Below are 12889 nucleotides of genomic sequence, written 5' to 3'. Positions count from 1 at the left end.
TGCCCCCCCTGCACCACCCTGCCCTGCTCACACTCCTCCCAAAGCAGCTCTCACTAAGGGCCAGCTGTGCCTGTTGGAAGATGCTTCCTTCCCCCAGGGACCGGAGGAGGAGGGGAAAAACTCTCACCCAGCTCCTCATAATTCCACAGACATTACTCTCTGTCCTTGCCTCCTGGATGGATTCCTCCCAACCTTCAGGTCCTGCAGCCCTGGGCATTCCTTGCCAGAGCCCCGAGCCGGGGGCATCATGCCCACCCAGCATGCCTTCCTCCACAGCCTGGCCGGGCTTGCTCTGCCGTGCTCAGGGCTGGGAGCGTCTGTCTCAGCTCTTTCTCCTTCCCCAGCCAGGGCCCAGGGCCCCTGTCTGACTTCTCACCTCAAGTTTGGCTTCTGGCCAAAGGTGAGCCCATAGATCTTGGTGAGATAGTTGGCAGCAAAGTCCACACTGATCAGGGTGTTTGGTAGGAATCGGGGTGCCAAGGTCAGCTGGAAAGGGAAAAGTTGGGATAGAAAGACCAATGGAGGGCAGAGGCCAGCTCTGGGTCCCACTGCCTGCTACTCATCCGGGCCCCTTCAATTTGTCACCTCCTTATAACCAGAGCCATATTTCTAAACTGGAAACCCAGGGCGCCTGGTGGCTCAGTCGGTTGTGTCTGCCTTTAGCTCAGGTCATGATCCCGGGGTCCTTGGATTGAATCCTGCATCGGGCTCCCTGCTCAGCTTCTTCCTCTCCCTCTGTTGCTCCCCTCTGCTCATGCTCTCTCTCTCTCTTAAATGAATAAAATCTTTTTAAAAAATAAAGTAAATAAACTGGGAACCCATCCCACTCCCCTGATAACACAAAAACCAAACCTCCATGGCTTTCTGCATCCCTGAACATTCCAAGCCTTCTAGTCCTGTCCCTGGCCCTGCCTGTCCTCCTGGCCCCTCCCCTCACTGCAGGCCTGGGTCCAGGTGCTAGACATGTCCTGGGGAACAAAACAGAGAAATGCCCCCATTCCTACCCCCCAAAGCTTACATCTTAGTGGAGAAGACAAGAAACAAGGAACAAAAGCATCTGATAGTGTTAACAAGCTAAAACAGACTGGAAACAGAATAACTGGGTTGGGTGCTCAGGAACCAGGTGACACTTTGGGCATGAAGGCCTCCCGCTCGTGCCATCTGAGGGGCAAGCACCTGTGGCAACAGGGGCGGTGAGTGCAGGTCCCACTTGGGGGTTGCCACGTTTGGGAGCTGGAGGAGAGGGAGGGAGTGGGACGGGTGTTGTGAGGTCCACACAGAGGCCCTCCGACCACAGGTCCTCTGACCACAGCCATGGGGAGGAGCGTGGTTTTCATTCTGGGTGGAAAGTGAAGCCTCAAGTATCTGAGCTGGCAGGAGGTGGGGATGGGTAGAAGCAGGCATGATTTTTAAAGATCACTCTGGCCACTCTGAGAAGGAGCTGCAAATGAGGAAGCAGGGCTGTCCCGGTGCGTTGCAGGTGCGGTTGGTGGACCAGGCCGAGAGGGGAGTGCAGGCTTGCTGCGGGTGACCAAGGCACCCCGGGGTTTGTGGCTCAGATGAGTGGTGCTTTGGTGGTTGCAGATATAGAGAGGGGTGCTTATAGAGGTGGGGGGGCGCACAGGAGGGAAGCAGAGTCCCATTTCCATTGGACATCTAGGGCAGGCATCAAGGAGTCTCAAGTGGGAGGAGTGGGATGGGTGGGGATGGCCACTGGACACGGCCATGATGCAGATGGGTGCTAATGCCCTGGGGAGGGGACGAGGCACCTCAAGAAAGCTCTGAGAGAAGTGGCCGGGCCAGAGCCCTGGGGCACACCAGCTATTTTGAAGTTGAGTGCCTCTGCCTTTCCTCATGTTGCCTCTTCCGCAGTGCCTCTCCCATGGGGCCACCGGCTGAAATCCTGTTAGCCTTCATGGCCTGCTCAAATGTCACCTCCTCCGAGAAGCACTCCATGGACTCCCTCCCTGGTGGGAATGAGCTGTCACCCCCCACACTTCTAGAAGGCCTAGGCCTCTGTTTTCATTATCTGGCCATTCTGATACCCTGCATTAAGGTGTGGGGTCTCACCAGGTCCACGTGTGAACAGCAGTTGGGACCCAGTGGCCACCCTAGAAAAGGCCCTGGTGAAAGTTCCCAGAGCTCAGCCCCAGACACCAGGGGTCCCCTTACCTTGTTATTGGCCAAGTACAGGTAATTGAGATTGGTCAGATGCTCAAACGCCTCCTCCGGGAGCCCTTCAAAGGACAGGCATCGGTCAGAGCCCTGGATGAAGGAGATGCTACAGGGGAGCACGCCACCACCAACCCCCCCACCCAGTGCCCACCCCACTTGCCAGGACTGGGGAGCCGCCCCCCCGCCCCCGCCCACCGAGACAGGTTGGATTCTGATCCCTTCCCAACCAGTCCCAGCAGGCCTGCCCAGCCCCCTTTTTCCCTTGCTCACCACCCCCACCACTGCTCAGAGGAGCAAGTGGAAAGGGCTCAGAAATGACCAATCCTTCACTTGCTCAGAGCCACCTCGGTGGGAATGGGTCTTCATAAGGTCAGGCCACAGGGCAGAGGACCCAGGCCCACCCTTCCCCATCAGGAAGGAGTGCTCCCCTGAGGTGTGGCCCTAAAGGGTCTCTCTGACCCTCCTGATACCCAGCTCAGGGCAGCACAGAGCTGTGGCCCTGGCACCTCCCGACCCCCTAGCCCACCCCTGCCCCAGCTGGCAGATGTAGTGTCAGGACTCGGCTGTTGCTGGGAGCCCAGCCAAACTGGCCCTCCTCCAGGCCGGAGGCCGGCCTCTGACACTCAGTTCTGGGCTCCTGGACCCTCAGATGCTGGGACTCACCCAAATATCTAAGGAGAGGGAACAGTTATATAAACTGTGCAGCGTCTCTGCCGCTGTGTAAAATGATGGCCACTGAGAGTTTTTAGGAACCTGAAAAATGCTGCTGTGCTAACTGCCCTATGGTGGTTATGGTATAGTATCTATCCTACAAGTTCAGCTATGAATTTTAAAAAAACCCAAAGAAAAAAGACTAGATTGGATTGTGGTGATGGTTGTACAACTGTATAAACTTACCCAAACTCATCAAATTGTACTTTTACATTGGATAAATCTCACAGTATAGAAATTATACCTCAATAAAGCTGCTTTTTTAAAAAGTGGATAGTCCGAAACATCAATAGTGATGAACTCCGTGTGTCAGAATTATGAGTGGGTTTCTTCTTTTCCATTTCATTTTCTACATTTCCAAATTCTCTATTATAAATTATTTTCATATCAGAAAAAAATATAACCTTTTACAATTAGAGGATTCTACAGCTCTTTGATTCTGAAGGCCTTCTGTAAACATACTGGTCCATGACAAAGGCCCTGGCAATCCAAGCTTCTTTGAAGCCTGTCCCCTGGTCCAACACCCAGCTCAGGGACACCTGGGGGTGGGGTGGCTCTCAGGAAGCCGCCAGCCCAGCCGTCTGTTTTCCGTATCCTAGGGTCTGCAGGGTGGAGCTCTTCCCATGGGCACCTGGTCCCTCGCCTGGCATCCCTGTCCCAGGCTCTGGGTGATCCCTCACCTCGGGAAGTCAGACGGTTGTTCTGGAGGTTCAGAGTTTCCAGCCGATGCAACCTGGAGAGCTCCTGGGGGTAGATCTTCTCCAGCTGGTTGTTCTGGGGAGTGCGGGATGGGGTGGTGAGGAAGCAGCCTCACCAGAGGCCCAGGCTCCTGCCTCACTCGAGGCTCACCCCCACTCCTGTCCCAGGAGCCAGTCCCTCTGTTGGGCACCTCCCTTGGGGTTCACCCCACACAGACAGACCTGGGGCTAGGCCAGGCCTGGGCCTCAGTATGGGAGGCATGCAGGTCCCGCCTTCTAGGAGCCCATACCTGGGCATCTACAGACAGTTCAAACTTGGGAGTGCCATCTCCCCTGCTCCCTCCATGTTCCTATGTGGTGACAGGCATCCCCAGCCCATTCTCCCCATCCTAAGCCAGAAACTACTTTGAGTTGCCTTTCCTGAGGGGGGGAAAAACCTGTGGTCCTCACTCCTTCTGGAATGCTTTAAAACACTGGGTGGGGGATCCCTGGGTGGCTCAGTGGTTTAGCGCCTGCCTTCGGCCCAGGGTGTGATCCTGGAGACCAGGGATTGAGTCCTGCATGGGCCTCCCTGCATGGAGCCTGCTTCTCCCTCTGCCTATGTCTCCTCCTCTCTCTCTGTCTCTCATGCATAAATAAATAAAATCTTTAAAAATAAAATAAAATAAAATTTAAATAAATAAATAAATAAAATACTGGGTGGGGTATCACCTCCTCCAGAAGCCTTCCTGAATTGGATTGAGGGCTGGATTAGGAGCTGCTCTGGGCCCTACCACGCTAGTCCTCTGTCTCCATCTGTTATCTTCAGCTGTTTAGATCTCTGCCTTCCCCCAGACTGTCCTCCCTCCATGACCAGCCCCTGACGCCACATCTGAGGTGTAGACCAGGTACCCAGGGGACGTGAATGAACCAATAGTAAGTGTTGCCTTAACTTGTACCTTTCTTCCACAGGCCACCCTGGCCTTGAGCTCCCTCTGCCCTCAACCTGGACGCATCAGTTTGGGTGACCACGGGCAGGTCCCCTTCCTTCACCTGGCTTGACCTCTTGAGATGAGTAGAACAGCCTCTCCCTCTGCCCCAGGGCCGCACAAAACCGATCATGGGTGCACCCACTGCCCCAGAATCCCCGTCTGGAACACTGTGTCCCGATTCTCACAAGCTCGCCTGTGCCCCAGCCAGAGAGGGGACTCTATCTTCTGAGCCTGCAGAGCACCCTATCAGATCCACTTTCTCTTATTTTCCTGGCCTGGGTGTCCAGGGCATCCTGCCCATTCAGAGGGTCAGCCGCTGGGCAGATCTGTGTCCATTTTTCACAGGGTCTGACTCTATTTATGGGTCTTAGCCCAGACTCCTCCAAGCAAAACAAAGCAGTTGTAATAGCACAGTACTCTGTGACCAGGACGTCGGAGCAGGGAGTGCCCTAGCGCCCTGTGTCTGGGGGTCTGGACAAGCAGGGGGCTATGAGCATTGTGGGTGGGGACAGGAGCCACGAGCTTAGGGGCCCACCCCTGTGACCGTGACTGTAGTGCCCGTGTCACCTGCAGAGACAGGTGGTTGGTGTGCTCAGGAAGGTCCCCCGGGAATTCGCGCAGGTCGATGCCACCACAGTCCACGACACCTTCCTGGGAGCAGGCACAGTCGCGGGGGCAGTTGATGGTGGCAGGGCCGGGCCCCGGCTCCTCGGGACTCAGAACCAACACTGGCTCCTCCTCCACAAATTCATTCTCTTCAGGGCTCAGGCTGTGGGCCCCACTTCGGCCAAAGCCCGGCGACCTCGCCGTGCCTACTGGTCCCAGCTGCAGCTGCGGTGGCAGCAGCAAGAGGACCAACAGCACCCCGCTCCGGGCCATGGTACCTGTGGGAGGACTTAAGTCAGGCCTCACCTGGCAGGTGCAGTGGACACAGGGCTGGGACCCACATTGTTCACACTGGGGCCTGCCTGGGCACAAGACAGAGCCTACTCGAGGGTTCTGGGCACGCATCTGATCTGCTCACTGCTACACTCCTGCGCCACCTGCCTCCCCGTCATCAGAGCTGCCCTCTGGAGGGACGAGGTGAAGCCCTGTCCTCAGGCAAGTCAGCACCCTCACCAGGCCTGGCCCCAAGGCATCTTTACCCCCAATTCACAGAAGGGGAAGCTGAGCCTGGGGACAAACTGTGACTGGCAGGGCTTGGCTAGGACTTTGCCAAGCTCTTGCTGCCCCGGCATGGGCAGCGCTGGGAGGCTCTTACCTCCTCCAGAGCCATGGAGCCAGCACCAGCAGGGTGCATCTTCAGCTTACCATTCTAGGATGTTCAGGATTTGACCCTGTCTCTCTTCTAATACCCCCACCCTAGTTAGGTCTACCTAGGAGATCCTGTCTCTAGGCCTTTGCACATGCTGTTCCTTCTGTCTGGAACTCCCTGCCCCTTTTTGTGCAGGCAGCAACTTCTCTAAGAATCAGTGTAGCCATTGCACCCCCTGGAATACCCTGAAAAACCCTGAGCTGACCCAGGGCTCTCATGGGGCATGGCATGAGTTGGGTCGGGCTGTGAATACATGAAGTTATCTTTCTCCCGCAGAGGACTGTGAGCCTCTCAGTGTCTGGGTGGAGGCCCAGCGCAGAGCCAGGCACAGAGCAGGCCTCCACTGAATAGAGCTGCTGCCATTCTCCAGGACCTTCTAAGCCTCTTCCTGATGTTCACACCCTCAGCTGGCCTCACCAGAGCCTACTGAGCTCACCTGACTGCCGCTACCTGCAAAAGACCACCCCCCAGCATGGTCCCCTAGGGCAGCAGGGGAGGAGGAGTGGGGATGGCCTCAGGCCACAAGGAAGATGCAAGGGTCCCTATCTTCTAGGCAGCGCAGGGGCCTAGCTTGGCTCCGAGCCAGTCCCTGGAGTTTTTTTTTACAGAAACTCACTTAGCAAACATCTCTGGGAAATGCTAAGTTGTGAGAGGCCACAGCTCAGTTGCATGGACTCTAGAATCCCACAGACCCCAGTGGGAGTCCCTCTCCAGCACTTAGCATCTCTGGCCTTCCTGAGCCTCTCTCTTCATCTGACAATGCAATGATACATCCCAAACCACAGCAACTACAAGGAGTCAGCAAGGTAAGAGACGTGCAGGGCCTGGTACCTCCTAGGTGGTGAGGTGTGGTCACCACTGTGACAGCAATCACAAATGCAGGTACATAGCGAGCACTTGGCCCTAGGTGGTGGGGGGGGGGGGGCGTTGGGGGGAGTAGAGGTATGCCTCAGTCTGAGGCTCTCATGCTGGCACTGGATTAAGAACCACACCTCAGACGGCAGATACAAAGGTCTGAGTTGCTGGGCCTGAGGAGTCGGGAAGCTTGCCACTGCTGCTGAGGTCTGGTTAGGAAGGCGGGCGCTGGAGCCAGATGCTGGGGCTGCAGTCAGCTCGGGCTCTCGGTTGACCTTGGGCAAGTCACCCACTAAACCTCAGCTTGCTCACCCATCCACAGAGGTTACCAGAGCTGCCCTCGTGGGGAGACTGGGAGAGTCAGAGAGAGGCGCACACTGTGCACCGTGAGTGCTCACTAAATGTTCGCTCTTTGTACCACTAATATCACGGGCCCTGCCCACTCCAGAGCCCCCCTGATTCTTCCCCTTCTCTTGCCTAGATCCTGCCTGGTGTTTGCAGTCTAGCCCCAGGCCCACCTCCCCACAGCTTTGCAGACTCTGGCCTCCTATGAATTCTGGCTGCCCTGAGGCCGTAATGGCATTTCAGACACTGCTTTGTCTCACTCGCTGCCCAGCCCCCTCTCCAAGGTGAAGTCCCCTCTGCCCTCAGCCCTGTGCTGGCGCAGGAGACACATGCAAGCTGGCAAATTGCCCTGCCCTCAGACTAGAGGGGGCAGCAGAGCCAGGACAGTAACGCCTGCCCCACCCTCCACCCCAGATGGGGTGAGTCCTGTGAGGCCCCAGAGAGAAAGGTGTGAGGAGTAGAAGAGGGGCAGCACCCTTGAATCCATCTAGGTCTGTGAGGCCTAAGCAGACTCAGGCCTCAGCCACTGGCCTGGCAGGAAACCAGGGACCTAGTACATGCACAGCTCCCGGGCCCCAGGGAACAGTTGGCAGGGCACACCCTGGCCCTATGCCCACCCTGTCACTCTCCTGTTGCCCCATCCCCTGACCAAATGGGCAATTCAGCCTCCAACAGTCTACAGACCATCATTCCCACGTACATTATAACCCTTCCCTTCCCCCCCGCCCCAACTAGCTCAACAGCCTTCAGCTCCTGGAAATATAAGACCAGAGTCCCCCTCTCTGCCTGTCTGTGTGACCCCAGACCAGGGTTCTGGGAGGGGGAGTGTGGGCACAGGCCTAAGCCCCAAATCAACCAGGGCAGGAGGCCAGGGAGAAGGGTCCTCCCCACATATCCTGTATACTCACTAGACCAGCTAGTTTTCCTCCCTCCCCTTTAATTTGTAACTTAAAAATACTTTATATTAACATTATGAACCATATTGAAATGTTACCACCATCACTTTATAGTCAAGGGAGCTGCAGCCCAATGGGATTGGCCAGTGCGACACAGCTGTTAAGCGGTGATGCTGAGCTCCAGCCGGGGGCCTTAACCATGATGCCCCTGGGCTCTCCCCTGGGCCAAGCACAGCTGGGCACTAGAGACCCACAGAGACCACTCAAGTTTGGCTCTTGCCCTTAAAAAGTTCACACCTGCCCTATCCAATGTGGTGGCCATATGCAGCTACCCAGCACTTGAAATGTGGCTAGTCTAAGTTGAAAGGTACTGTAAGTATAAAACGCAGTGTGCATGGATTCCAAAGACTAGTACAAAAGAGGATGTAAGGGCAGCCCAGGTGGCTCAGCGGTTTAGCACCACCTTCGGCCCAGGGCATGGTCCTGGAGACCCGGGATCGAGTCCCACGTCGGGCTCCCTGCATGGAGCCTGCTTCTCCCTCTGCCTCTCTCCCTCGCTCTCTCTCTGAAGAATAAGAATATCTCTCATGAATAAATAAAATGAGGATGTAAAATATCTCATTAATATTAATATTATCTCATAAATATTAATTTTATATTGATATATTTCAAATAATTGAGTTAAATTACTAAAATTAATTTTATCTGTTTCATTTTATTTTTTTAAATATTTTATTTATTTATTCATAGAGACACAGAGAGAGGGAGAGGGGCAGAGACACAGGCAGAAGGAGAAGCAGGCTCCACGCAGGGAGCCCAATGCGGGACTCGATCCCAGGTCTCTAGGATCACGCCCTGGACCAAAGACGGTGCCAAACTGCCGAGCCATCTGGGCTGCCCTCATTTTATTTTTTTAATGTAGCTTCACATTGCCTACATGGCTTGCATTCATGGCTCACATTATATTTCTATCAGGCAGTGAGGGCATGGATGCTAGATGTACAATGAGCATTATAGGCCCAGTGTCATCAGAGGTATGACGGAGGGAAGCTAGAGTCCACAGGGGGCCAGAGAAGAGCTAACCTTGTCTGAGATCAAGAAGACTTCTCCGAAGAAATGATGCCTTATCTAGTCATGAAGGCTGAATATCGGGCAAAAGGGAGAGGGTGACATAACAAGGAGGGAAGAACCTACAAAGACACAGGTGCAAGAGAGCCCATCGGTGACCTCCACAGAGCTTGCTAGAGTGTCTGCCAGGTATTGGGGACTGGGAGGGATGCAGGTGGGTAGTCCAGCTAAGAAAGGACTTGGAAGCCAGGCTAGGGAGAGCGATCCTTATCTTAAGATCTCAGGAAGAATGAGGAGCCACTGCAGAGCAGGAGTGTGCCACAGGCAGGTTTATGGATGGAGCAGTGGGGAGCTCTCCGAGGCTGTGCAATGGGTACGGAGTACGGGCAATGGGTAGTAAGCCTGGTCTGGGCAGAGAGAGGTGCTGGGATGGCGAGGAGGAGCTAGATTCACAGGAGAGGAAGGAATATCAGACAGGGCTTGGAGAGTCTGGTCTCCTCCTCTGGACCTTGGGATCCTGGGAAGCCTCGGCTCCACCACCTGCTTTTCTGTATGACCTTGGCTACATTGTGGCCCTTCTGAGTCTCAACCTGTTGTTGCTGTCTTCTAAGAATGTTGAGCGAGATTAGCCCCTAAAGACCCTCTGTGTGCTTGGACAAGTTGGGAGCTGTGTGTGGAAGAGCAGTGGAAAGAGCAGGCCCCTTGGCTCTAAGAGTCCTGAGTGAGGGGCCCCCTGATGACGAACAACTCACACCACTGGGACAGCAAGTGGACAGCAAGTGGCTAGTGAGAGGGGCAACTCGGCCTGCCCTGAGCTCTTTCTCAGGGGGAGTGCTTTTGCAACAGCAGGATCAGGTTCCCCTCCTGACTGCTGTGTGAGTCTGGACAAAGCACTTCACTGCCTGAGCCTCTACCAGTCTGGACAATGCTCATGAGGGTTAAATGAAATGACATGTCCATCTGACGTTGGTGTTGAGCAAGTGGGACACACGGGGTTACCATTCCCAAGGAGGTCCCTGCGACCTGCTGCCTCTCACCCCACCTAGCACCCCTGAGGAACCAAACCTCAAGGCCCAGAAAGGCTTACATGGGGGATTAAGGCAAGACTAGAAGAAGGAAAGGGAAGGGAGACCCAAACCAGGACACAGATCCTCAGTCCCTAGCAGTAGCTTCCTCCTTCGCTCAAATTTAGTAAAAATTCACTAATCACCTGCTTTGTGCCAGGCCACAGACAGCTGCATCTTATCATCTCTACTAGAAATCTCCAAACTAAGAGTCTTCCTACTCTGGAGATAGGAAACTCAAGCCCCAAAGGGGCTCCCATTACTGCCCATCCCCAGCAAACTCCTACTCAAATGCCCCTGCTCTGAGAAGCTGTTGCCCCTTCCTTGACCGGGTTAGGAAGTTCTTTAGTGCTCGCACAGGACCCCTGGCCCGCTGCAGCTTGCACGACTTTCTGGACTCCCCAGGCATGGACTGGGTGCTCAGGAAAGGTTTGCTGAGTGCAGAGATGAATTTGTGAGAGGTAGAGTTGGAAATGATTTGCATCATTATCTGTCTGACCCGCCCCCGCCCCCGCCCAGTTTACAGATTAGTATGTTGAAGTTACAGCCAGAACTAGAATCTGTGTCTTCTGACTGCTGCCCGGAACCTTGAACTGCTCCTGGAGGCCGAGTAGGAGCTCTCCAGGCAGACAAAGGGGAGGAAGAGTACTCCAGACAGAGGGAAGGGCATGAGCAAAGGCACAGTGTTGGGAGGGTGGGGAGGAGGTGCCTTTAAAGAAGGGATGAGGCAGGGGATGAGGTTAGGGCTGGACGACCAAGTCTCCAAGGGTGTCAGCCACTAGGCTAAGGTGCCGGTGATAGGGAGCTGTCAAGGGTACCAGGCAGCTCATGGTCAGAGGTCTTATGTATGACTCTACAGCACCTTTAGGCCACTATTAGTCACCCATTCCCAAAGATTCAGATTAAAAAGAACAAAGTATGTTCCCGAAAGATTTCGTGAACACAGTCATGTGAATCTAACACTTCTTAACTCGCACTCACGCTGGAGCAGTGGGCCCGGAGCCCTAAAAGGGGCCGTGCGCCTCCTCCGCAGGGGGCTGCGGCGGGTCCCAGCAGGGGTGCCTCGGAGCTCTAGGCCCCGGTTCCACTGCCCCTCCCGCCCCCGCCCCCGCCCCCGCGCGCCCGCAGCCCGGGAGCAGCCGCTCGGGGGTGCGGGCCTCAACAGGTCGGCGATGGCCTCCCGGCGCCAGGCGCGCATCCCTCCGCGCCTTGGGGACCAGGGACGGTCCGCGCCCCCGCACCTCGTCCGGCGCCTGCTCAAGCTCCGGCTGCCACTGCCCCGCGCCCCAGGGGCTGCCAGGGGCTCGCCCCGCCGCCACCCCGTCTTCCACCCCGCGGCGCATCAGGTATCCCAGCCCCCGCCCCAGCCTGGCGGTTCTGGGACCTGCAACCCCGGCCTCCCGCCAGCTGTCCCCGCGGGGAGGCCGCCGCGCAGACCGACAGACGGACACCAGGTGCGGGCCGAGAGCTCCGGCTCGGGGAGTGCGCGGCTCGGCGGGGGAGCCGAGCCCCGAGCCGGTCCGGACGGAGGTCGCGCGGGCTCCCGCCACACCTGTCCGCGCCTCCCGGAAGCGTACCTCGGGCCCCTCCGGGCCTCAGTTTCTCTGCCTGTAACCGGGTCGGAGGGAGGGCGAGCCGGGCGAGCTGGGGCGGGGGTCCACGCCCCTCGCCGCTGCCACCTGCCCCCGCATTCCCGCCGCCGCCCGGTCCTCCCACTCCGCCTCCCATCCGCCCTCAGATTCTTTCCAGATGTGCGCAGTGGGGGGGGGGGGGCAGTCTCGGGCCGGCGAGCAGGGAAGGCCCCCGCCCCGGCCGCGAGCGCGGAGGGGCCGCGGGGGGCTGCCGGGCGCGCGGGGTGCAGGGCTCCCCCCGGGGGCGAGTGCGGCGGCCGGCCCGGGGCAGCTGCTGCGGGAGCCGAGCCCACCGCGCGGGCCGCTCCCCGGCCGCCGCCGCCCCCGGCGCCGCCCCCGGCCCCCCCGGCCGCCCGCGCCGAGTACCTGCCGCGCCCCCGCGCCCCGCCGGCCGGCCGCGCTGTCCCGAGTCCCCGCGGCGCTCCGCGGGCGCGGGCTCCTTCCATTCAAGCCGAGCCGGGAGCTCGGCGACGCAAGTCTCGCTGTGGGCTTTCTCCTCCCCGCCTCCCCCCGCCCCCGCCCCCGCCGCACCGCGTGCATCTGCTGGACGCCGGCCTCCTCCGGACACGCGCGTCGGGTCCCCGCGGGCGCGCGGGGGCGGGGGCGGGGCGGGGGCGGGGGTGGGCCCCTCCCCGGGAGGGAGAGCCCCCGCGCCGACCCCTCTCCCCTCCTCCGCCCCGGCCGGGCCGCCCCACCACGCCCCCGCCGCCCCCCACCGAGAGGCGGGGGAGGCGGGGTCCAGCCCGCACCGCGCCCTGGTTCCCGCCTTCCGCAGGGCAGCCGGACCCCCTCTAGGCCCCAGCACCTGAGAGGAGGGCAGGGCGGAGGCCCCTTCACCCAGGTGCCTCTGAGCCCACTTTCTTCCTCATGCCTGAGGATTTTGCAACCGCTCCAGGCACGAGTACCTCTCCGTCCACTCTCCCACCCTGGGGTCCTGGGCCGTGGCTAACGGGGCCTCCAGCCAGGACCCCGCTGGGCCCCTTCCCGGAAAAGTTCCCCGCCCTCCCCACGCCCACGTTGACCCTGCGCCCAGAGCCTCGTGAGCCTTGAAGGACGCTAAATTGGGCTGGGAGTAGGGTGCATGCGGATCTCAGTCGCCGGGAGACAAGGGGGGGGGGGGGGAGTAGGGAGTCCTCGCCGCACCATATTGCTCCCAGGAG

At 58.1% G+C, this 12889-nt stretch overlaps 1 protein-coding gene across 5 annotated transcripts in view; it reads right to left on the bottom strand.

Annotated features, from left to right (window-relative positions):
- The window catches only part of PODN (podocan), a 42265-nt gene extending 29583 nt beyond the window's left edge, over positions 1-12682 (bottom strand). For 3 of the 5 annotated variants that reach the window (XM_077891797.1, XM_077891796.1, XM_077891798.1), the window contains exons 1-5: positions 11676-11830; positions 5123-5439; positions 3567-3660; positions 2173-2237; positions 377-486 (exon numbers count right to left, since the gene is read on the bottom strand). In XM_077891797.1, coding sequence (XP_077747923.1) covers positions 377-486; positions 2173-2237; positions 3567-3660; positions 5123-5439; positions 11676-11826 — 737 coding nt within the window. In that variant the 5' untranslated portion in view covers positions 11827-11830. Of the gene's footprint in view, positions 1-376; positions 487-2172; positions 2238-3566; positions 3661-5122; positions 5440-11675; positions 11831-12095; positions 12247-12534 lie in introns of those variants that run through there. The other 2 variants (XM_077891801.1, XM_077891800.1) reach the window with 2 other exon arrangements.
- Positions 12683-12889: the final 207 nt, after the last annotated feature.

This window comes from Canis aureus, chromosome 3, assembly GCF_053574225.1.
Source record: "Canis aureus isolate CA01 chromosome 3, VMU_Caureus_v.1.0, whole genome shotgun sequence".
Classification (NCBI taxonomy): domain Eukaryota; kingdom Metazoa; phylum Chordata; class Mammalia; order Carnivora; family Canidae; genus Canis; species Canis aureus.
Note: the sequence above shows the minus strand (reverse complement) of the source record. Positions and strands in the feature narration are given on the sequence as shown.